The 26,903-nt window shown below is 35.6% G+C and overlaps 1 protein-coding gene across 1 annotated transcript; it reads right to left on the bottom strand.

Annotated features, from left to right (window-relative positions):
- Positions 1-24,411: 24,411 nt before the first annotated feature.
- LOC119537080 (olfactory receptor 52A1) lies at positions 24,412-25,350 on the bottom strand. The gene has a single exon (XM_037839690.1). It carries the CDS (start codon positions 25,348-25,350, stop codon positions 24,412-24,414), a length of 939 nt encoding a protein of 312 aa, XP_037695618.1.
- Between the last annotated feature and the right edge of the window lie 1,553 nt (positions 25,351-26,903).

Genomic DNA, 26,903 nt, shown 5'->3' with positions numbered 1-26,903 from the left:
TGGAAAATAAAATTAATTTTAAAAAAAGAAGGAAAAATATACAGGCTTTTAGAGACAATCTTAAAGAGATAGAAAACACCAGTGCCCAGGGAAACGGAGCACAGAATTCCAGGTGTTCTCTGTGACCCACAGGTTAAACCCAGGTGCTGTGGACTGGCTCTGAAAAAGAGCTTTCTTTCCCTTTTACTCTCTCTCAACCTGAGTGGCTCAGTGGAGAAAGCCTCAGTCATTTTCAGTTCACAGTTCTCTGACTGAGACAGGGGTGGAGTTAACCAAGTCAGAGAGAAAAAGGAGCTATTCAAATGCAGAAGATAACTCCCTAGGGGGTGTATCGTCTCTAAGAGGAAGGAGGTGGGGTCCAACTCTTTTGCTGGCCTTCCTTTCAGAACTCAGATCACAGGGCCCAGGGGAAAAACAGTCAAAAGAGAAACAAATTAAACTGAGAAGAAAAGGGGCCACATCTCTTTAAACCAGTAGGGAGTAAAAGGCTGACATGTGCCACCTGCTGGGCAGGTTAAGAAAAGCACAGCAGCTACAGACCTCACAGGAAAGTCTATCAATCTTCTAAGATATACCCTGAGGGAAATTTGAAAATGAATATAACTGCATTCTGAGACCTGAACCTGTTCTGGTCTGGAAATATAATTGGGCTAATCAAGGAAACCAGATGCCTAGTCAACAGAAAACTACAATCTATGCTAGGAAAACCAAAGATATGGCCCAATCAAAGGAACAAAGTTACACCTCAATCAGGATGCAGTTGAGATATTGTTTCACTTTAATGAAACAATCTATTAAAAATTTCCAAAGAAATGTGCTAAATCAAATCAAAACCCAAATCAATGAGTTCAGGGCAGATATGGCAAAAGAGATGAAGGCTATAAAGAAAACAATGGACAAACATAAGTTAGAAAAACTATACCTATTTCAAAAGTTTGAAAAAACAACTGGCAGAATCTATGGAAATGAAAGGCACAACACAGGAGATGAAAAGCACAATGGAGACATACAAAAGCAGATCTCAAGAAGCAGAAGAAAACACTCAAGAACTAGAGAATAATATACCTGAAATCCTATAAACAAAGGAACAGATAGGGAAAAGAATGGAAAAATATGAGCAATGTCCCAGGGAATTGAATGACAACATGAAGTGCATAAATGTACATGTCATGGGTGTCCCAGAAGGAGAAGAGAAGGGAAAAGGGGCAGAAGCAACAATAGAAGAAATAATCAATGAAAATTTCCCATCTTTATGAAAGATAAAAAATTACAGATCTAAGAAACACAGCGTAACCCACACAGAATAGATCTGAATATACCTATGCCAAGACACTTAATAATCAGATTATCAAACATCAGACAAAGAGAGAATCCTGAAAGCAGCAAGAGAAAAGTGATTCATCAGATACAAAGGAAGCTTGGTAAGACTATGTGCAGATTTCTCAGCAGAAACCATGGAGACAAGAAGAAAGTGGCATGATATATTTAAGATACTGAAAGAAAAGCCACTTCAAAACAAGAATCCCATATCCAGCAAAACTGTCCTTTAAACATGAGGGAGAGTTTAAAATATTATCTGACAAACCGAATATGAGAAAGTTTGTGAGCAAGATACACAGTCTACAGGAAATAACTAAAGAGAGCACTGCAGACAGAAAGGAAAAGACAGGAGTGAGAGATTTGCAACACAATTTTTGGTGATGGTAGCACAACAATGTAAGTATACTGAACAAAGTTGAGTGTGAGTATGGTTGAAAGAGGAAAGTTAGGAGCATGTGGGAAACCAGGAGGAAAAAGGAAACATAGAACTGAGATTGTGTAACTCATTGAAACCTGGAGTGCTCAACAATTATGATAAAATGTACAAATATGTTTTTTCATGAGGGCAAACAAATGAATATCAACCTTGCAAGGTGTTAAAAATGGGGTGGTATTGGAGAAAAAAGTAAAATCAGTGCAAGCTAGAGACTATAGTTAACAGAAACATTGTATTATGCTTCCTTTATTGTACCAAAGGGCAATATACCAAAGCCAAATGCCTATAAGAGGGGAACATAAGGGAGGGATATGGGACTCTTGGCATTGGTGATATTGTCTGACTCTTTTAGTGTACTTTTTTTTAATTCTATCTTTCCTTTTGTTGCTTTTTAGCTGTCATTTTTTTTCTTTCTTTTTCTTTTTCCTTTGTCTCTCTAACTTCTTTGACTCTTCCTTGTTCTTTGTGGAAGAAGTGGAGATGTCCTTGTATAGATAGTGGCGATGGTGGTGAATGCATAAATACATGATTATACAGGGAACCATCGATTATTTACTCAGGATGGAATGTACAGTGGGTGAACAAAGCTGTCTTAAAAAAATGGGTTGATGAAGAAACCTTGAGGGCATTATTTTGAGTGAAGTAAGTCAGAAACATACAGACAAATATTGCATGGTCTCACTGATATGAACTAATTATAATATGTAAACTCATATACATGAAATATAAATTACCAGGATATAGAATGAGGCTAAAAATGGGGAGTGCTTGCTTATTATGAGCAGAATGTTTAACTAGGTTGAACTTCAGAGTTTGGAAATGGACACAGGTGATGGTAGCATATTATTGTGAAAATAACTAACAGTGCTGAATGGTTTGTGAATGTGGTGGAAAGGGGAAGCTTAAAGTCACATATGTGACCAGAAGGAAAGTTGGATGTTAAAATATGGGAATGTATAAAACTGATTCTTGTGGTGGACAATGTCTGTGATTAACTGTACAAATATTAAAAAATCTCTTTCATGAACTAGAACAAATGTATGACACTATAACTGGAAGTTAATAATAGAGGGGTATATCAGGAAAACTATACCTATTTCAAGCTATATTCTACAATTAGTAGTACTTTAACATTCTTTCATCAACAGCAACACGTGTACTATAACAATACTATGAGTCAATAATGGAGAGGTGGTGGTTTGGTGTAGGGGAGGATTTGAGTTTTCCTTTTTGTCTTTATTTCTTTTCTGGAGTAATAAAATGTCCTAAAAACTGAAAAAAAAAAAAATAATTGTGGTGATGGATGCATAGCTGTATGATGGTACCATGGGCAAATGATTGTGTACTTTGGATGATTGTGTGGTTTGTGAACAATCTCAATAAAATAAAATTTAAAAACAAAAGCCAAAAAAACAAATAAAATGTGTGCTAATGACTTATCAAGTATATTAATTTGGAAAGTTCAATATTACTTTGCAAGAAATTGTTGACTTGGATGTCCTTGAAGAACACGATACAAGCTGAAGCTCTGCAGTATATATTGTGAATAATCAGGGTAAGGGGAACACAAAGAGAAGAATGAAACTAGTAAACAAAATAGCAGGTAAATAAATTAAAAAGCCTGACTTTAGTCTAAAGAGCCACAAATCATGTGAAGGAAATAATTACCCTTTGTCAGGGATTGAATTATGTATATCATTTTGGTATGTCAGTAATTTAATCAGTTGACCTGTGGTTGTAAACACATTGTAAATAAGACCCTTTACAGATGTTAATTTTAGTTAACAGAATCTGGAAGAGAAAGGAAAGGACATTGCCATGTGACTGGAAGCAGTGATGAAAGTTAGAATTGTAAGCCAAGGAGCCCCATGGATTGCTAGCATCCAGCGCAAGAATGTTACAGACTTGAGAAAAACATTGCCTCACTGGTGCTTCAATTTTGGACTTCTAGCCTCAAAATAAATTTCTGTTGTTTAAGGTAAATAATTGTGAGGTATTTGTCATAGACGCCTGAAAACTTAGGTACCTTTCTTCCTGATGATTTTTCATTTCCAGCTCTCAGAAAGTCCAACTGATGTTTTTCTGGGGCAGGTTTTTTTCAACCTCAATATGATTTACATTTAGGGTCAGATCAAATTTTTGTTGTCAGGGCTATCCTTGTATTTTACGTTTAGCAACAATCCCTGTCTCTACTCACTAGATACCAGTATGACTCACCGTCAGGAAAATAAAAAATGTTTACTGGCCTTACCAAATATCCCTTGTAGGTGTGTGTGGGCAGTGCCCAATGTCACCCATCTGTGCTTATCTCTGTTTTAGGATCCTGTAGTGGGGGAAAGGCGAAGGGAGGTGTGCTCAGTCGAATAACAAGTAATAAATTTATGAAACTTTAATAGGAAGAATTAGAATAGAACTGGCTATCTAAGAGAATCATTCTTTAGTAGATATGACCCAGATAGAAAAGATAGAGATGGACATTCCAAAAAGAGGAAGTAGCTTATACAGAATCACAGAAACATGAAATGTATCATGTGACTGAGAATCAGTAAACCGTTTTTAAAATATGAATTGGTCCATAAGCAAAAACATTGGGTATTTTTTTAAAAAGTTGGGTGTCAAGGCTATTGAAAAGGGGAAATACCAAATGTGAATTTCCTTTTTTAAATTAAACAATTTAAAATTTTTAGAGGGAAGAACAGAACTTTTTCCTTTTAATATTTCTATCTGCTTATAACTTGGTGCATGGCTTGAAGGACATCAAGGCAAGGTAGACCTTCTTAGGAAGCTTGGTTATAGTCCAGATTAGATATTATGAAATAAAGTGACAATATTGGAGGAAAAACAAGGAAGCAAACTCCGGGGATTCATTGAATTGGTGGAGGGGAAATTGAGAATGATGGTAAAAACAGCGTGTTTTGGGAGTTACAGGACTAGGAAACAAAAGGCAAACAACGTTTTGTGCACAAATTTATATATGTTTAAAGAGTGAGGAAAGCTTTTGTAAACTCTTAAAATTCTTGGGCCAAGGTAAATTATCTGGAAAATTAGATCTGTGTAGCAAAAATTCTGAGCTACTAGGCTTGTCTATAACTCAAGTTCTAATTCAAGGTTTGATTCCCATAATTTCAAAGTTTTAAGGACTTTAACAGTCAACTAGTCCACTCTCCATACAAGATCAGGACTCTTTCCTCTTTGTGCTTTCTGACATTCACCATTTGATCTACACCTCAAGCCCTCCAGTGACAGAAAACACCCTTTGCCCTGAGACAGTCTGTCACATTGCAGAAGAGCACAAATGTCTTCTAGGTCTTCTCTGCATTGGGCCCCTAATTGCTTCTTCCTTAATGTCACATGGAGGACCTAGATCTAAGTCCCAAAAATAGACATTGGTAGTGGGTCCTAGAAGTTAATTGCCCAGGATCTGAAGCCAATCAACAATGTTCCAGTTCTGGATCTACCACTGCCTGGCTCTGAGTGCTCTTGAGCAAGTTATGAGATAGATTCCAAGTAACTCAATTTCCTCATTGGTAAAATATTGTTAAAGGTAGAAACCCATTACATGGTGACTGTGAAGACTAAATGAAATATTCCATTCATAATATTTAGAAAGAAGCATAAATGTATTAATCTAACAAAATGCTACCTATTATTCCAAAGCTGTTTATCCCCTCCTTTATGTGGAATATACTCAGATATTTGATGACACAATGAATACTCTTGCTGAATCATTCTCAGGCTAAACAAGTAAAATTTCCTGACCTCTCCCAAATGATCTTTCCATTAATTCATCAGCCCAGATATCATTGTCTAGATTTCCTTTGATTTGTCAAGCTCTCTTTAAGATTTATCATACAGTATTTCATTCATTGATCCAGAATCATTCTGGAAAGCAAGACACACCATGAGACAAAATCTTCTGGAATTTGAAAGCTCATTTCTTAAGATTCTGTTGCTTATTACATGAAGTATGTGCTCTCTCTGAAATCACACACCTTATCCCCACATTCATTACTGAAAAGCAAGTGCTATGACTTACCAGGGATCATCATTGGAAATATAAATTGTAGCCATAGAATGAGAATGTTTTTGATGTTTCAGTCAGAGAAGGGCTAGTGTTTTTTTACTATAGAACACTCCTGTTTGATGGTGTTTCAGGAATCCCTGGTGGGCCTTGAGGTTCACTTGGGTCTAGGGTGAAAAAGGAAGCAGAACCAGAAGAATCGTTGTCTAATTCATGCTCTGTATATAAAAGAAATGGTCATAATCTGGCTTCTTTTTGGAACTGGCAACAAAAATGATTTGCCTTTTAAAAATTCCCAAGGAAAGAGAGAGTCCCAAAACAACTTAAAACCAGTCAATGATAGTTACTTCCAAAAATAGTAAGGCAACAGGGAAAAAAAAGGCATCTTGAGATATTTTGACAAATCAGTGTAGATAAATGCTAGCAGAGACTTAAAAGGAATATTTATGTATCCAATCCCAGTATGATAAGCATTGATTTCTTATTTAGGCCCTGGGCTCAGACTGACTTTGGAAGTGTACCTCAGGGCCTCAATCACCTGTCAGTCACTGAGTTTCTTCCACATGAACTTTGATCACAAAAAAATTTCCTGTATCCAAACCAGCCTTCACCAAATGTCTCAGTCATATTCAGACTTCTGACATGATGGTTTATATTTTCCACAAATTTAGTGTGAGTCAGATTGCCTGTATCAATCCCTCAACTGGGAACTGGCATTTGTGGCCTGTAATTATTTAGTTGTAGGAAAGGTTTTGTACTTTTGCAAAGGGATTTAAAGCTTCAGAATCATGATAGGAGAGGAGAAGACTTCCATTGTCTGCATAATACAAGAAAAAGTAAAAAGCAAAACTATTTACCTGTATCTTCCTGAGAGAGATATTGTGATCTTCTTGGGAGTCACACTGTTTTTGTACTGTGATGATGTGTCTGGCTATATTCAGTAGACACATTCCTTTGGCATTTAAAGACTCTTTGACCTCATTTACTCATTAAAATCCCATAAAATTATGCCCCACCTAGAAAAATCAATGCTATAGAAGAAGGGTAATGATTGCTAGAGTCAGCTCATCCTGTCTTAAGAGAGCTAATTTTTGGCATCTCTCCCCATCTTTCACTCATTGATTTCCCAGTGATAGCTTCAAATCAGTGATAGCAGGAGTATTTCCATCAGGAAAGTCAGCAAGAAATGCAATTCTTGTTGCCCACACCATAGGTAACAACAAATGGATGCAAAATTAAAGGGAAAACAGGGAGAATACTTAAAGATAAAATATCTAGAAGGCTGAAGTGAGGTCTTGGGTTCTGAAATATACATATACTGATCTTTACATATAGTGTAACAAAGAAATAAAGGCCTGTAGATGCCTCCCAAGATATTTCTGGGAAAAAAAATGTTTGGATATGAAGGAATCATAGCTATAGTATGTTTGAGACACAAATACTCTTATGAATTGTTAAAACCCATTAGAACAATGGGAATAAGATATTTAGAAATGATTTGACTCATTGTTTTGTGTGGATGTTGACCTCATGCAATAGGGAATCTTAGAACTTCTAGTATTAAGTAAAAATAATTGCTTCCATAAGACTTCTAGTGGAAGTCTAGACTTCTGGAAAAGGTAATAGGAAATAGAGAAAGCAAATTTTTAGTAGTCATTCTTCTCTTTGCATGTTTTCCAGAGAAAACCAGAAATAAAAAGTTAAATTTTGAAGTATAACACAGTTAGAATTAGAAACTTAACAGCTTTGACTGTGAATGGTTGATAATACACATAAAATAGGAAGAAAGGAAATATTTGAAATATGGGACATAGAAAATACAAGGGCCTGCTCACACTTGTGTTATCTGTGGCATTGTCCAACTTAAGATGTGAATTCTTCCCTGCAGAAATGAGAGGCATCATGGAAAAGCTTGTGTGGCCAGAACTGCCTGCTGGTTACAAGAATAGAATGAGTATAGCCATACAATAGGCAATTAGTCATTTACAAAAAAAGGAATGAAACACTGATTCATCCTAACAGGGATGAACCTTGAAAATATTATGCTAAGTGAAAGAAGCCTGAATGAAAGGTCACATATTGTATGATTTCATCTGTATGAAATACTTAGTATGGGCAAATATATACAGACAAAAATTTGATTAGTGGTTTCCAGGAACTGGGGAGTGGAGGTCCTAGGGAATAACTGCAAATGAGTATGGGGTTTCTTTACTGAGGTGATGAAAATATTCTGGAATTGCATAGTGGGGCTGGTTGCACAGCTTTATGGATATACTAGAAACTAGTGACTTGTACACTTCAAAATGGTATATTTTATGAGTATGTATATATTATCTCAATTAAAAAATAGAATGGTCCAACATGTATACATTTAGATACAACTGCTCTCATATGTCCTGCTGCTTGCTACAAATATATAAATAATTCTTCTATGAATAAAAGTTTTCATGCAAATATTGGTAAAATTGATAATATTTGTTTATTCTCTACTTCCTTCCCTCATCAAGTATTTAGTTATCAATAAGGGAATAATGTACTGTGTAGATCATGAGCATGCAGCTGAATTAGATATATGATCAGGAAGCAGGTGAATGAAGAATGAAGAATAGGATAGCAATGTGATAACTGTGATGAAAGCTTGGAGGAAGGTGAGAGAAACCAGTCTGGGAAATGGAAGGAATTCCTTGATTAAAGGACATATCTAACTAATTTCTCAAATCTGAATAATAGTTTGGCAGGCAAAAAAGTAAAGTGTTAATATGCGTAGTAGTGGGATGAACACACAGATGCAAGACCAACCTATTCACTAAAGAAAATGCAAGGATTTCAAGACTCACTGAAGAGTAAACAATACTTACTACATGAAGCTGACAGAAGAGACTTTAATTTTAGGATGCTAACATTAGCAAATGTTAAATACTGGGTTATTAAAACATGCCAATGAGCGAAAGATGAAAACATAACATGTGTGGATTGTGAAATTCAGGCCAGTTTCAAAGCAGTTGACTAGATTTCTGGATTGGTGAAGTGAGTATGTAGCACTGCCCTGGGAACTTTTAAGGAACAAAGAATTAAAAAAAAAACAAAACTTTTTATATTAACATAATTCTCAACATAGAGAACTTTGCAAGAAATACTACAACAAACCCTCATAATATTTGCACAGGTTCATTAATTGTTTATATTTTGCATTCATACTGCTTTAACAGGCATGTCAAAGATAGATGACAAATATGTATGGATAGATGCAAATCACTAGAGAGGCAGTGAGAAAAACTATAGGATAAATACATAGATGTTAGAAGATAGATGATAGATAGATAAAGATAGATAGATAGATAGACAGATTTTCTGACTGTGTATGAGTATGATGGAGATAAGTCACAAATCTGCTTGGCTTGTACCGTTACTGTGAAGGTCCAATACATGCCAGAGTAATTTGGAGAGAGAATAAAAATGTATTTGCAAAGCCCCTGTTCTAGTTTGCTAATGCTGCTGGAATGCAAAACACCAGAGATAGATTGGCTTTTATAAAAGGGGGTTTATTTGGTTACAGAGTTACAGTCTTAAGGCCATAAAGTGTCCAGGGTAACACATCAGCAATCAGGTACCTTCACTGAAGGATGGCCAATGGTGTCCAGAAAACCTCTGTTAGCTGGGAAGGCAAGTGGCTGGAGTCTGCTCCAAAGTTCTGGTTTCAAAATGGCTTTCTCCCAGAACGTTCCTCTCTAGGCTGCAGTTCCTCAAAAATGTCACTCTTAGCTGCACTTGGGGTATTTGTCCTCTCTTAGCTTCTCCAGAGCAAGAGTCTGCTTTCAACGGCCGTCTTCACACTGTCTCTCATTGCAGCTCCTGTGCTTTCTTCAAAGTGTCCCTCTTGGCTGTAGCAGATTGTTCCTTCTGTCTGATCTTATATAGTGCTCCAGAAACTTAATTCAGACCCACCCTGAATAGGCGGGCCAACACGTCCATGGAAATTATCCAATCAGAGTCATCACCCACAGTTGGGTGGGGCACATCTCCATGGAAACACTCAAAGAATTACAATCTAATTAACACTGATAGGTCTGCCCCACAAGATTACATCAAAGGTAATGGCGTTTGGGGGGATATAATACATTCAAACTGGCACAGCACCCTGGGGGACTGGGGGAAAATGTGGAAACATTAAATTTCCTCACCTGGGGAATTAATGATATTCTCACAAGCATTGGGGGCTACCAACTTAGAAGGTCAAGCCCTTGATCTTGGGGCTTGTGGTTATGAAATTACAACAAAGGAGAGGTTAAGCTTACTTAAAATTGTGCCGAAGTGTCACCTACAGAGAACCTCTTTTGCTGCTCAGATGTGGCCACTCTGTGTAAAGCAACTCTGCAGGTAAACCCACTGCCCTCCCCCCTATGCGGGACACGACTCCCAAGGGTTTAAATGTCCCTGGCAATGTGGGGCATGACTTGCAGGGTTGAGCTTGGCCATGGCATCATGGGATTTAGAAAGCCTTCTTGAACCAAAAGGGGGAAGATTAATGAAACTAAATAAAGTTTTAGTGGCTGAGAGATTTCAAATAAAGTTGAGAGGTCATTCTGGAGGTTATTCTTATGCATTATTATAGATATCCTGTTTTAGTTTTTAGTGTATGAGACTAGCTAGAAGGAAACACCTGAAACTGTTGAACTGCAACCCAGTAGCCTTTATTCTTGAAGATGATTTTATAACTATACAGCTTACACTGTGTGACTATTTGATTGTGAAAACTTTGTGGCTCCCACTCCCTCTATCCAATGTTTGGACAGATGAATAGAAAAATAGGGTGTGGGTTGTCTTAAGTGTTCTTTTCTACTTTAACTTTTATTCTTATTCTTTTTTGTGTGAAGTAATGAAAATGTTCAAAAATTGATTGTAGTGATGAATGCACAATTATATAATGGTACGGTGCACAATTGACTGTATTCCATGGATAACTCTATGGTATGTGAATATATCTCAATAAAATTGAATTTAAGGATAAAGCACATAGCTTTTTCTGGGGTACATAACAACTTCAAATCAGTGCATGTAATTAGGAATATTCTGAGAGTGACCAGTCCCAATGGACATTTCTGGGTCCTACTATGTTGGGCTCTGTCCAGGTTGTTGCACATTTTACTAATATTTCTTCCATCCCTCCCCTTTTTGATTTCTCCATTATCTCTTTTCTTCCTTTCTTTCTTCCTTCAAAAGCAGTTGTGAAATGCCTCCTATTCATAAGGATTCATGCCATATGCTCTTGATTGGGAAGAAAAAAGAAAATGTAATTTGGGTCTTCAAATTTTTCATAATACATTGGTTGAGGAAGTACACTTTTAATAATGATGCTAAGTGATATTTAAGGACAGAATTATGCACATGATATCTTTGTACATGATACTTTGTCCTCTAGTTTCTAGGTTCTATATATATAATATGGTCAATTCAAAAATATTTGATGTAATGTTGAGGTAGAAAGAAATTTAGGAAGTGCACTTTCAGTGCTTTGGGGTATTCAGAATGGATTTGTGGTAGAAATAAGGCAGAAAAAGCAAGGAATGCTCTTTCCAGTATGTCCTCTGTGAATGGAAGAGAAGCAATTGATTCAGAGGGTAGATCACTGTCAGCTAATCTTCAGCTTATTCTTGAATCACCAAAAAAAAAACACTATTCATCATATCGGTCCCTGCATCTTCTCCTGTTCTATTAATTTCATTCAAATTTTGCTGCTTCCCAAACTTATAGATCAGGTCATTTACACCCTCAAACTGTGTAAACTTGTCAGGAATTCCATCTACTCAGAAGACTTTAGTCAAGTCACCTTCATTATACAAACTGTTATAACAATACTCCTAGCTAGGATTTTCTCTCTTTGTTCCAAACACATAGGGTTCATATTTTAGCCTTCTAATTTCATGCAATGCTAAATATTCTTTGAAAAGCTGTCCTGAACACTTTTTTTTAGCTTCAGGATTAATAAACCAATATTGTTTCTACTTTATTAGTAATTTTTAGAAGCAGTTTAATGCATAGGTCAGTATATACCCATGTAGATAAATCTTTGATTGGGCTGCTGAATATTATTGAAGAGACATAAAACCTAATTTGTTCCTTCAAAATCCATAGATACATACTAATTAAGAAGCATATATCAACCTGGCAATTTTAGGTCAACAGTGTAAAATCGATTAGACCTATTTTCTGTCACTTATTAAAATATAAAATCAGAGAACTCCATTTAAAATTATCATATGAATGATTTTAAGGTTAGACTTTGATTATCAGTTGGTTTTTTGCAGTTGTTGTGGTAGGCTATAACATGAGAAAATGTTCATTTGTACATAAATGTTTTTGCATGAAGAAAAATATGACTCACTTTCACACCGCTATTTTGTTGATATGCTTTCCACTATTACCATGAACTCTAAATTGCACTTCCTTTTGATATAGGACACTTCATCCATGAAATACCATATGATAACCACTATTTTAGATATAAATAGCAACAAGTGTTTTCTTCCTTTTCTACGTAATTAAATGTCAATTTTTTCTTTGATCTGTGAGGTATGAAAAGTCAAATATGAATCTAAAACAAACCATCATGAACTGAATACCAGTTTTTTCATTTTCTGTTTTTCTGGTTCCTGACAAGTTTGCATACCTTCATTAAATACCTTCAAAGCATTGGAAAAATATTTTATTTACTGTAAAAAGACATTTAGTATTCTGAGAAAGTAATAAGAAATGTCTAGGTTTGTTAAGCCAAAAAAATCTTTAAATGTTCAATTATTTTAAAAAACATACCAGTGATTGTAAGATGAAAGCCTGACAAATTATTTCACATGAATGCTAATGAAATAATGAAAAGGGGAAGAAGTATTAAGTAATGGAGAAGGACAGTATTGAGAGCTGAGTTATTTAACAGATAATCACTAGGATTTAATGGTCAAGTAGATGTGGATTGTGCAATTGAGGCCAATTTCAAAGCAAGTACCTAGATTTTTGGATTGGTGAAGTGACTGTATAACAGTGCCTTTTTGAATTGGGGATATTTGAGGAATAATAAATTATTAAAAATTTTTGCATTAAAATAATTTTAAACCTATAGCATTTTGTAAGAAATAGCACAAGAATCTCTTATGATATTTGCCTAGTTATCTAAATAGTTTATACTTTGCCCCAATTTTGCTTTAGCATGGATGGCAAAAATAGATGATATATATAGATAGATGTAAATAGGTAAACAAATAGACAAACATACAGATAAGTAATAGGATAGGTAGATAGTAGATAGATAGATAGGTAGATTTTCTGAAATATGTATGAGTACAATGGAGACAATTTATTTCTTTCCACCTAATATTTCAGTGTGTATTTCTAAATGTGAAGGACAATCTAGTCCTTAAATACAGTATTATAATGAAGTTCAAGAAATTAGAATTGGATTATAACCTAATTCACAATCTATACCAAAATTTGACAACTGCTTAAATATACTTTCACAGCTCATTTTGAAGGTCCATAATGCAATCCAAAATCATGCAGTACATTTAATTTTCATCTCTTTAGACCCCTTTAATCAGCAAGAGTTTTCTTGCCTTTCGTTTTCTTTCTTAATCTTGTTTTTTAAAATGTCCCTTATTAGCATTTCTTGATGTTTCCTGATTATGATTTTCACATAAATTGTTTTGTTTTGGTTTGATTTGAATAATAAGGTTCCTTTCTATATTCACCATATGCAGAATACTATACCTTATTACACCATATCAATGATTTAATTTAAATTACTTGATAGATGTGATGAAATCCAAATTTCATCATTGTAGAGATACCCTTTCTCTCTTTGTAGTTCATAAGCAATCTGTGGGACAGTTTTATGAGACTTTGTAAAGAAGCATTTCCTCCTCATACTTTCTCCTGTTTTACATACATTTATCATTTTACTGATGTATTTCAACATCCATTATTCTTTCTATATTTATTATTTGGAATTATATTAAAAGGAAGTGCTCTCCCTTCAACACTTTATTTATATACTATGTCCCTAACACCCATATGGACTCATGAATTCTGATTTTGTTTAATAGGTTATATTACCTCATGATCCTATTTAATTGATGGTCAAATTGGCTTGAATTTAGCCAGAGAGATACCCTTCAACTTTATCTTGGGTCCTTATGACATATCCCCAATTATACTTGGAACATGTCCTTATTCTCTGTCACAACATTTTCATTGCAATGTACTTGATACATTCCTATCCAAGCTCTTGTATCCTTTTTTCCAGGTGTGTTAGTCTCTTAGTGAAATGAAGTAATTGAGAAATAAGATCTAGGCATGTGTTTTTTTCACTGATGATATTGTGCCATTGCTGTTGGTTCCCCTGAGTGGAGAGAATTAGGAAATGTATTCACATACACACACACATACACTCATATGGTATTGTATAATTATGCTTATCTATATATGTATATACATACCTGTATTAAAATAGTAAATTAATACTGGTCATTAACAATCCAAATTTTCAAGGTTCATTCCAATCCCAACCCTCTCCATGTAAGTAACTGCTTTCCCCAAAAGCATGAAAACTATATTCCATTTTCCTGTATATTTTTCTCATTTACTAATGTCCAGATTATAAAGTAGTCTCCAGATTGTTAATTAATATTGATACTGTGAAAATCAAAGATAAGAGCTGATGTTCATTATTTTTTATTCAACTTTTATTTGTTTCTGTAAAATTACTTACTTGTAGTGAAAGTTATAAATCTTGAGGTTACTTCTTTTATGTGTTTTAACAAATGGATATGACTGTGGCCCCCACAGTTCCATCAAGATAAAGAGCTTTTCCATCATACACTCAGTTCCCTCGTCACGTTCCTTCTTAGCCAGTGTCCCACCTCACAGAAGAAAACCACTCTTAATATTTTTGCCTCTTCTACAACACCATAAAATGGAATGATAAAATAAGAACTGTTCATATGTTTTCAGTCACTGAGTGGATTTTTTTATTATCCATATTTTTATACATCTCCATAGTTTACTTCTTTATGAGATATCTGACCAAGAATTCTGCACTTTTTAAATGTATTTTTTGTCTTTTTTAAATGGATTTGTATGTTGACCCTCATGCTGGAAAACACACCATCTTGATTTTATACTTTTATATTAGTCTTGATGTAAGACAATATGAGTAGACAAAAATGCATTATTCATTTGTTAATTGCTTTAGATATAATTCCTTAGACTTTTCATGTAAATTATTAAATTAGCTTCTAAGTTTACATTAAAAATTTATTATGATTATATTTAGCACTGTTTTAGATCAATTTGAATACAGAGATCAATTTAAGGAGAACTGATATCCTAATATTGAGATGTCTAAATTATGAATCATATAGTCCTATTTCTTTAGGATTTGTTTAATTTCTCCTAATAGTGTTTCATAATTTTCAATATAGAATCATGAAAGTTTTTCTCAGTTTATTGGACACATAAGTATTTCCTAAGTGTGTTATGTTTGTAAACTCTGGGAATATCACTTTTTTTATTTCCTAATTAATTGTTTCCAATGTGTAGAAGTCAAGTAATATGTATGTAGTTAATAAATTATAGCTCCCCCCATCCCAAAGCCAAAAGCAACAGTGGGAAGAATCTAATCTTGCCCCAAGTTGGTCAACAATTATTGGTAACAAAGCCCCATTCTTTGACTCAAAATACTCCTGCTAAGAAAGAGAGGGCCTATTGAGAGGTCTCTTGGGAATTCTAGGACTAAGTCTTTAATATTTATTCATCAGGTCGTAAGTTCAACAAGGCAAAAATGGACCCCAATTTTTTTAAATGTGCAAAGGAGCAGTGTACTTTACAGAAAAGATATCCAAATACCACGGCAGAAAAATATTTTACTCTTTGTTCACCACATATTATAAGGAAAACCACTTTTTTTCTATCAGATCTCAAGGGTTAAAATGTTTGATAATAACCAGTGTTGTAAGAGTTCAAGCAAACAATTTCCTTTGGTCTTTGCTAAAATTCATACAATCTATATGGAGGTTAATTTAGAAATTTCTAAAAATACTTAATAAGAAGTCTTCACAAATATATATTCTTTTTCCAAGGAAATTTAATGTTCAAGAATTTATCCCATAATTGTCCAGGTCCAAATATATAAGAGGGTAGAGAGTCCTGCCATTAGTCCTTGCATTCACTTATTTTGATCTCTATTTCATTTGTTTTCCTCAGTCTGGACCTGGTCCAGGAAATTTTAAGACTACAATGAGTGAAAGATCTCAATTCATGGCTAGACATTCCATAATCTATTGATAAATGAAGATGGTAAATATTTTCTGGTTTCACATGTTCTGTCCCCACAAGTTCATATATCCCTACATATGTTCCAGTGACTTCAAGAACTATAAATTGTTAGAAATATTTCAGAATTTCACCAAATGAAATTAGAAAAATAACAGACCAGCCAAGCATCCTGCTACCTGTTTATGGCCTACTAGCTGCAAATGGCTTTTACAGATGGCTCTGGAACACAGCCAATTTTAAATAAGACCTCTTGGGTTCAACCATAAAACTAAAATTGCTGAAATAATTCCTACACTTGAAGAAATCTCCTGACTCTTCTCCCAGCATGCTAAATGCATAGAATTTCATGCATATAAGTTTTCTTTTACTAAGAAAAAAAAAAATCTAAAGTCCACTTAAACGTAGACCTGTTCCGTTACAAATTTCATTCTCTTCAAATAAATATCCTACCTATCTCTTCATTCACCCTGGTATTTCTTAGAATATTTCTGTTTCCATAATAGCATTTAATTACAAACAGTATTTGACTTTTGTTCTCCTGCAGTATCTCTGTCCCACTTTTATTTTATTTAAATTCTTTCAGTGAAGTTGGGAATATTATGAGGGTGATCAGTCCCAATGGACATTGCTGATTTCTAGTATATTGAGCTCTATCCAGGTTGTTGCACTTTTTACTAATATTTCTTCCATCCTTTCTGCTTTAGTTTGCTAATGCTGCCAGAATGCAAAACACCAGAAATGGATTGACTGTTATAAAAGGGGGTTTATTTGGTTGCACATTTACAGTCTTAAGGCCATAAAGTATCCAAGGTAATGCATCGACAATTGGGTACTTTCACTGGAGGATGTCCAATGGCATCTGGAAAACCTCTGTAATCTGGGAACACACATGGCTGGCATCTGCTTACTCCCAGGTTGTGTTTCAAAATGGCATTCTCCAAAATGTCTGCATCAGCTTGCAATGGCCATCTTCAAAATATCTGTCTCTCAGCTTTAGCTACTCTCTCAGCTTCTTTGCATTCTTCAAAGTGTCCCTCTGGGCTATAGCAAGCTCACTCCTTCTGTCTGAGCTTATATAGTGCTCTAGTAAACCGATCACACTGGATTGGTGGGGCCATATATCCATGGAAATTACCCAGAGTTATCACCTACAGTTGGGTGGGCCACATCTCCATGGAAGCACTCAATCAAAGACTTACAATCTATTCAAAACTAATAAGTCTGCCCACACAAGACTACCTGGCATTTTGAGATACGTAATACATTCAAACCAACACATTCCACCCCTGGACTCCAAAATGACATGATCTTTCCATATACAAAATACATTCATCCCATGACAATATCGCAAAAACTTTAATCATTTTAGTAACAATAGGTAAGTACAAGATCACATCATAATCAGTTACAGGTGTGGTCTGTCCAAAAGCAAAATTCCCCTCTGGCTCTGGACCTGTGAAACTTAGAACAAGTTATCTGCTTCCAATATACAAAGGAGGGACACCCATAGGGTAAACATTCCCATTGCCAGAAGGAGAAACTGAAAGGAAAACAGGGTTTAAGGGACCAAAACAATTCCTAAAACCCAGAGGGCAAACTCCATTAGATTTCAAAGTCTGAAAGTCATTCACAGGACAACCTTGTATCCTTGGGTCTTGAGAGAGCGGGAGTTCAACCCTTTCCAAAGGCTTTCGTGGCAGCCCTTTTCTCTCCGAATGCTGGAGTGAGTGCTCCAACTATCCACACTTTGGGGAGACAACCTTCTTCTCAGCCCCACCCTAGTCAAATTTTGGGGCAGCACCCAGATTCTCTTCCATCTCCAGGGCATACGCTCAACCCCCTCAGAACAGTGGGGTGGTGGCCAGACTCTCCCCAATACCCTGGGAATGTGCTCCACCCTTCCTGAGGCCTGGGGTAACACACTCTTCCTGAACATCAAGGTGGAAGGCCCACCCTTGACCTCCGGGGTAAATTCACCCTTTCCATGTGTGTGGGCCACTCCACTCTCCCAGCCCAAGACCTCTTGACTCCAGGCCTCAACTTCCATGGCTCTGTCTTTGAAAAAACAAACAAACAAACAAAAAAAGGATCACAGAAAGTTCATTAACAACGAATGAATACCTTGCTAAACACAAGGTATCTTGTGTTCATGCCTTCTGTGGAGGTATATCTTTTTTGGGTGATCTAGTTTGTTTTGTTTTGTAGTTTGGGAATGTGTTCTCTTTATGCATTTTAGAGTCATTTGGGGAGCTTTTAAAAAATATCAATGCCTGACAGATGGGCAGGATGGATTAAAGAAAAAGCATGACACAACTGTCTACTGTTTACAATTGGCTGCTCAAAAATTTAAAGACACAAGTAGGTTAAAAGTGAATGGATGGGTGGGGACATCATCAAACATGGCAACATAAACAGATATTGAAAGCTTTCTCCAGAGATTCAATGAAAAAAAGAACAATTCTGAATTTTTGAAACTCTAGAGGAAGATGTAGACTGGAAAAAGACCCTGCAAATGCTGAATTGAAGAAAGAGAAGAAATATCAGGTAGGAATTGTCCAGACCAGACCAACCAGTCCTCTTCCCTCCCCCTCACTCAGTCTCCATGTGGCAAAGGCACAGAAACAGCAGACAGGAACCCTCCCACCAGGGACACAGATTTAAAATCTCTCACAGCAGTGAAAAATATCCTCACTGTTTGCAGACCCGGTGGACAGGGGAGGACACTTCAAGGCCCAGATCAGCGAGGGACAAACAGACTGAGAAAACATGGACAGAGACTGCATTTCCACCTGGGTCTGTAAGCCCTTCCTCCAACCCTTGAGGGAAGCAGCAACTGGCAGTCATTTCCTTGCCTTTGAGACAGTTGGAGTGCAGGGTTGGCTGAGGGAGTAATTTGCCACAGGTAGAGACCCACATTGAGCCATATTTTGGCTGGCAAAGTGAGGGCATAGGAATCCTGCAGTTTCAGCTCACCTGGGTAGATAAAGCCTGTGATAAGAGGCAAAGCAACCTCTGAGGACAATTACGTTATTGAACAGCACCATCTCCTGGACAGTCTGGAAAATGCAAGGGAAGAAAATACTTGAAACAGATGTCCCACAATATGCTGAGTGAAATAAGCCAGACACGTAAGGACAAATATTGCACGGTCTCACTGATAAGAACTAAATATAATATATAAACTCATAGACATGAAACATAAGGTACCAAAATATAGGACGAGGCTTCAGAATGAGGAGCAGTTGCTTTGTATGAACAGAATGTTCAACTAGGATGAACTTAAATGTTTGGAAATGAACAGAGGTGTTGGTAGCAAGATGTGAGAATAACTAACAGCACCGAATGGTGCGTGAATGAGGTGGAAAGGGGAAGCTCAGAGTCATATATGTCACTAGAAGGAAAGTTGGAGGTCAGAAGATGAGAATGTATAAAACTGAATCCTGTGGTGGGCAATGTCCATGATTAACTTTAAAATATTAGAAATCTCTTCCATGAACCAGAACAAATGTATGACAATACAACTAGAAGTTAATAACAGAGGGGCATATAGGGAAGAAATATACACTTATTGCAAACTATATACTACAGTTAGTAGTATTTCAACATTCTTTCATAAACAGTAACAAATGTACTATACCAACACGACAAGTCAGCAATTGAGGGGGGTTGATTAAGGATATGGAAGGATTTGAGTTTCCTTTTCTTTCTTTTTTTTTCTTTTTTCATGTTTTACTCTATTTCTTGTATGGAGTAATGAAAAGTATACATTTTCTGAACTCCAAATTAGCAATAAAATGGTGTGTTATTGCTTTCTGTGTCCTGATCAGGAAATTTTCCCCTATCCTGAATTCACAAAGATATTTTAAAGTTTTCTTGCTAGAAACTTTAATTTTTTTTAGATTGACCTTTAGGTCCATTGTTTATCTTTGATAAACATTTTATATGGTTTGAAATAGAGGTCAAGTCTCTTTTTCTTCCATATGAATAGCCAATTGCTGGAGTAACAGTTGTTGGAAATGCTTTCCAATTTCATTGAATTCCTCGGACGCTTTTCACAATTCAATTCACTGTATACGAGTGGTTTTATATGAAGGCTCTTTGCTCTGTTCATTAATCTCATTTAACCTTATGCTGATAATACACCATCTTGATTTTTATAATTTTATAACAGTCGATGTTAGAAAACATGAGTACATTAAATGTATGCTTTATTTGAAAATTGCTTTAGCTATAGGCAACTGACTTGTCATATAAATTATGGAATTACCTTCTCATTTCACATAAAAAATTAGTTAGGATTATATCCGTGACTGTTTTGAATATATTCATCAATTTAAGGAGAATTTATATCAATAACTGGGATAGCTAATATATGAAAGTTGCATAGTTCTATTTCTTTAGGATTTATCTAATTTTTCTTAACAGTATTTGGTAATTATCAGAATAGAATCATTGATTTTTTTTTTTGTAGTTTTATTGGACACTTAAGTATTTCCTAAGTGTGTTTTGTTTGTAGGCTCATTAGAAAAAACACTCTTATTTTATTTCCCAATTGTTTCCAGTGTATAGATTTCAAGTAATAAGTATATGGACCTGTTATCGTATAATCTTGCTAAATTCTCCTACCATTTTATGGTATAAACTTTACTGGTGTACTCTTCTAGAGTCTTTCATATAAAAAATTGTGTCTACTACAAATTAAGTTTTTGTAACAGGTGATGGGTATGGTAGTGTCAGCCTTGCACACAGGATGAGTAGTTGTTATTCTTTCTCCAATTCTCTATTCTTTTGAGAGTTTCACCTAAACCACCCAAAATCTCAGACTATGTAGCACAGGTATTTATCAGTACCTTACAATACCCTTCATTTTCAGTTTGACTTCTTGGATTAAAAATTGTCTTCAAAACCATTTTCAGATTATCATTTCAGTGATTGTGTATGAATAACTTCCTCCACAAATTTTATTCTAATACTGTTGCTTCAGTGATTCCTAGACTTTGATGGCCAATCTATGTAGGGAACTGAATAATAGTTGCTGGCTTTCTGCCTTGGGTTCTGAACAATTTTAAATATTACACATATAGTGCAGAAGTAGGCCAACATATACTTGTATTTTTAATGTAGTTTAATATCAGGACACAGCTTAGAAGGAAGCCAGTGGGCTTGCTCTCTGAACTCCTGAATGAAGCCAGTTAAGCATTAAGTGAGGGTCACTGTATTGTGAGAACTTCCCACGGGGCAGTAGGGACAAGGTCAATACCAGCAGCACAGTGCTCCTCCCAAGAAGAAGAAAGGTAGAGATGACACAAATGTTGCAAGTCATTCTTCCTAAATTGATAATTGAGAAGAAGGACCTGTAATGGATGAGGATTAAGATATTATGTTTCCCTCATTCCCAAACCAACTTCAAGTGTGTGAAGAATTAACTTTTGCTCCAAGTGGGTCAACAATTAATAGTATTAAAACCCATTCTTTGTCTCATATCACTCCTACTAAGAAATGGGGGGGGGGCTTACCGAAAGGTCTCTTGGGAATTCTAGGAAGAAAGTCCTTGAAAATAATGACTTCAATATTATAAATTCAACAACGCAAAATGGACCCCAATTTAAAAAAAAAATGTACAAAGGCGACAAATGTATTTCACAGATAAGGTGTACAAATACCACAATACAAAAGTATTTTACCCTTTGTTCTGGACACATTATAAGGAAAAACAATTTTCATCTATCAGATGTCAAAGGTTAAAATGTTTGATAATTACCAGTGTTGATAAGAATTCAAGTAAACAATTTCTCTTAGTCTTTGTTAAAATTCATACAATCTATATGGAGGTTTATTTTGAAATTTCTAAAAATAATAAGAGGTCTTTACAAAGTGTATTTTCTTTTTCTGAGGAGTTTTATGTTCAATAATTTATCCCATAATTGCCCAGATACAAATGTGTAAGAGTGTGCAGAGTCTTGCTGTTAGTACTTGCATTCACCTAATTTGTTGTGTTTTCCATATGTATTCTTTGATTTGGAACTGGTCCAGACACTTTTAAGACTACAATAAGTGAATCATCTCAACTCATGACTAGGCACTTAGGCACTTCATAATCTATTGGTAAATGAAGATGGTCAACTATTTCCTGGTTTCACGTTCTGTGCATGCACAGGTTCTATATCCCTACATATGTTCCAGGAACTACAAAACTAGAAATTGATACAATTATTTCCAAACTACACCAAATAAAATTAGAAGATTAAAGGACCAGTCAGATCATCCTGCTGCCTGTTTGGCTATGAATTGTTTTTGCAAATGGACTTTTGCAACCAATTACTGAACTAACTTTGAGACCCATTTACGCAAAAAGCTAAAAAAAAAAAAAAAAGAGAGAAAGAAAAAAAACCCTTCAGGTTCTCATTAGTAGATCTTTATTATGAATGTACTGTACTAAATCATTATGATTGTTGTATTTTGATGTACATCAATAAAAATTTGTGGAATTTTGTGGGGTTTCTTTGGTATATGAATACTTACATGATGTAGTCAAATTTTCCTTCATGGCTGAGAAACCTGAATCATGCATTGTTCTGCTTTTTACAGAAAAAAAAAAAAATTCTGAAGCCTAACTTAGAACTATAAAACTGCCTTCTCATGCTATTTAATTGCTTCTCTAAATACATTTTTTTATCCAAGTAAAGCAACATCATTTGGTAATCCAATTCTCTAAACATTATGTCTCAGAAATATAGATATTTACAAGGTTCTCAGTGATGCTCCATGATAGCCTCTAGATTTATAAAATATTCATATGCAACATAGGTGTATGATAGTTCCGTCCACAGAAAAAGAAAGATTATCTACCATGGCATGAACTTCAATATTTCTCATTAGGAGGTGAATATGCTAAAACAATGTTTGTACATCTGCACACATTAGAATATTTTTAACAATATTTTAAAAAGATCTCTGATGTGTAATCTTCAGGAACAGCACATTAACCTTCATATCTCAGGTCATTCACCTAGGACTAAACACTCGCTATCATTGATGACATAATAGTCTTGACTCACTTAAGAGCACATTGTTTATTTATAGCTACACAAATAGTGTGCTGACACATGCCCAGGTGAAGGCACATACAACCAACAACCTTTCACATAGAGATACATCACAAAACAAAGTAAAGATTTCTTAATAAAATCTAATCAATTTTGTACAGTTGTCATGGAAATTGTTGATATTTCTATTGTCCTTATTTCCTGAAATTGTGCACTGCACTCCAGAAAAACTGGGGACAAAAAGTGCAGTTTTCTTAACACACACATTCTCAAGGTAAATCTCCTCCATCTTCCACTTCTATGTGTGTCACTTGTACTTTGTCAACTCATAAATTATTCCTCGAGTCAGACTACCCAACAAAAAAAAAAAAAACAAACAAAAAAAAATGCACACACACACAGAACATAGAATCAAGCAATGTATCCTGACTTCTTTCACTTACTTTCCAGTAGTTTATTGTATTTTTTAATATTCTATCTCACAAGTACACCTTACTGTCTCTTCCTCTCTTTTTGCTTCCAGGAATTTAGGGTCACGAGTCCATGCAACATAACCACTATGGAAATTTATTTCTGTATTATGCATGTCTGGAAGAATGCTTATAACAGTTAGGTTCTTGAAAACCCATGTTGAATTAATACAATTTTCAGTGGTGTAGGTAGTAGGAAATTATTGATATGAAAATTGAACACCTGAGTTCTCATGTGCTTTGTGCATGCAACTTACAGAATGACTATGAAAAGATACTTAAATACTTAGACTTTATTGCTTCATCAGACTCACAAAGAGTTTTTCAGAAGAACGTATTTAACATCCTCAGGCTTGTACTCTTTAAAATTAGTAGATGATAAGGTAAAAATAGAAAAAATAGCTTGTTTGTATTCAGTAGCTGGACACTCCAGAGCAGTGGGTCTTGAATGTAATAAACTTCAATGTGAAATATAAATAATTCATGAGTCTTTCTGGAGATAGATTGTGGAAGAGAAAATGCAAGCAGTGACTTAAAAATAGGGAAAAGAGAAAGAAATATATAAATTATTTTGCTCTCTCAGCATCTGACTTTCATTATTCAGGAAGCATGTAAGTCCTTATTGAAGGACAGCTATCATGGGCTATGGGATTGGAAAACAAACCAATATGCCTGGAAATTTGAAGAAAAATTAAACCAAAAGTTCAAGCACCTCAACTAATTTGATGTTCCTTTTATTTGGAAAGATGGATAATATCCACAAAGAACAACTGAAGATACTAATCATGGAGGATTTTAGGGGCAGATCATTTTTACCATGTGAACGCGGATCTGCTTGGTCTTTACACCATAGACAAGTGGATTGAGAAATGGAGGGAACAGCAAGTAAATGCTAGAAAAGAGGATATGGATATAAGGGGGAACATGAGAGCCAAATCTATGGGTGAAGAAGGAGAAGAAGGCTAGTAGGTAGAGTTGCAGGAAGACACAGATGTGAGCAATGCATGTATTGAATGTCTTAAATCTAGCTTCCTTTTGGGGCAGATGAAAAACTGTGATAAATATCTGGACATAAGACAAGGTGATGAATATGAGGTCAATCCCTGCAACACTGAAGGCCACGAACAAACCATAGATCTTATTGACCTGGACATTTCCTGCAGCTAGTTTCACAATGGCCATATGCTCACAATAAGAGTGGGAGATGACTGTTGTATGATAAAACTGAAGCCGACACTTTATCAGTACGAGACATGGGGTTGCAAGAATGGCAGCCCTGAGAGTTACTACAGCTCCTATTTGGGTGACCACCTGGCGGGTGAAGACAGTGGCATATCTCAGTGGATAACAGATGGCAACATAACGGTCCAGGGCCATGGCCAGCAGGATGCCTGACTCTATGCACTGAAATGTGTGTATCAGCCACATCTGTAGTAGACAGGTATCAAAATAGATCTCTGGCATGTGGAACCAAAAGATTCCAAGCATCGTGGGCATTATGCTGCTACCAAGGGCAATATCTGTGGCTCCCAGCATGCCTAGGAAGATGTACATGGGCTCATGGAGGCTGCGCTCAGATTTGATAATGAACAGAAGCAAGGAGTTTCCAACCATAGCAATGAAGTACATGGCACAGAATGGAATCCCAATCCAGCACTGCACAGACTCCAGTCCTGGGATCCCTACTAGTGTCAATACAGAAGGCATAAAGACTGTAATGTTGGAAATGGTCATAGTTCCCTTGGTGCCCGTATTGCACACAAAGTGGTTTTCCATTAGCACTGATGTTTCTCTTCTCTTTCCTATTTTTTCTGAACTCAACATATTGCATTTGTCTGATTTTGGTACAATTTTAAGACCATACAATATATCTTCTCATCTTATTGATGGAAAAATGCCTATTCCTAGATATATATATCTATATCATAGCTTTCCATGGAGGCATCCACAATCTCTGTGTCATAATAAGATGCTATGTGCATGGCAGGCAGACTGCCTTTAGAACCAGCAAAATCACCAGGGTAAGGCAACAAACTGTTTACCTGATTGTGACTTCCCTTCCAGACCTGTTGACAAAAAAGATCAGAGTTGTTTATTATGCTTGGAAATGACTTTTTAAAATATCAATGAATCTCTCCACAGATGGCATTTCACATACTCCTTTTGTAATCTATTAGGCCCAATTTTCCTTAAGAAAGCAGGCATTAGTTTGGAACTGCCAATTTCTAAACTCTGACAAATAGATGCTCAAGAGTCGAAGATATTTATAGATCTATATATATCTATATGTGTATTATCTATGACTTTGTGTGCCTGGATGTCCGTGAAATCAATGTGATGGAAGAAGTTTTAGAATAAAAAATATTCCACAAATTTATTTAATTTTAATGAGTCTGGGCCAGACTTCTTTGCTTTATTCAAAATTAAGTCAAACAGTATTTTGTTTTGCCGATAGTTCTAACAACTGACATCCTTAAAACTAGTTATGTGCTTAAAATAGCAAACACAAGCAGTACAATTCTGTAATTTGCTTTGCAGAACACATAGAGGAAAACAACCTCTAGGTGGCAAGAGAATGGGCAGCATCAATGTATGGTGCAAGAGGAGTCATTTCTGGAGAACCGCATGATGTAGAAAAGATGGCGAGATGGGTAACTATGCCAGAATAAAGACCTGTTTCTTGTGTTTAAACTCAGAGCTACTATTACCCAAAGATTTGCCCTATTTACATATACATGTTTTTTTTTCCATTTTTATTGAGATTGTTCAGATACCATACAATTATCCAAAGATCCAAAGTGTACAATCACTTGCCCCTGGGTACCCTCATACAGCTGTGCATCCATCACACTTAATTTTTGTTCAATTTTTAGAAACTTTTCATTACTCCAGACAAGAAATAAAGTGAAAGATGAAAAAAGAAAAAAAGAAAAGGAAACTCTAAACCTCCCCTATCCCTAACCAACCCCCCTCAATTGTTGACTCCTAGTATTGATATAGTACGTCTGTTACTGTTTATGAAAAAATGTTGAAATACTACTAACTGTAGTATATAGTTTGTAATAGGTATATAGTTCTTCCCTATATGCCCCTCTATTATTAACTTCTAATTGTATTGTCATACATTTGTTCTGGTTCATGAAGTGATTTCTAGTATTTGTACAGTTGATCATGGACATTGCCCACCATAGGATTCAGTTTTATGCATTTCCATCTTTTGACATCCAACTTTCCTTCTGGTGACATATATGACTCTGAGCTTCCCCTTTCCACCTCATTCACACACC

This window comes from Choloepus didactylus, chromosome 6 (genome assembly GCF_015220235.1).
Source record: "Choloepus didactylus isolate mChoDid1 chromosome 6, mChoDid1.pri, whole genome shotgun sequence".
In the NCBI taxonomy this organism is placed as follows: Eukaryota; Metazoa; Chordata; class Mammalia; order Pilosa; family Megalonychidae; genus Choloepus; species Choloepus didactylus.
Note: the sequence above shows the minus strand (reverse complement) of the source record. Positions and strands in the feature narration are given on the sequence as shown.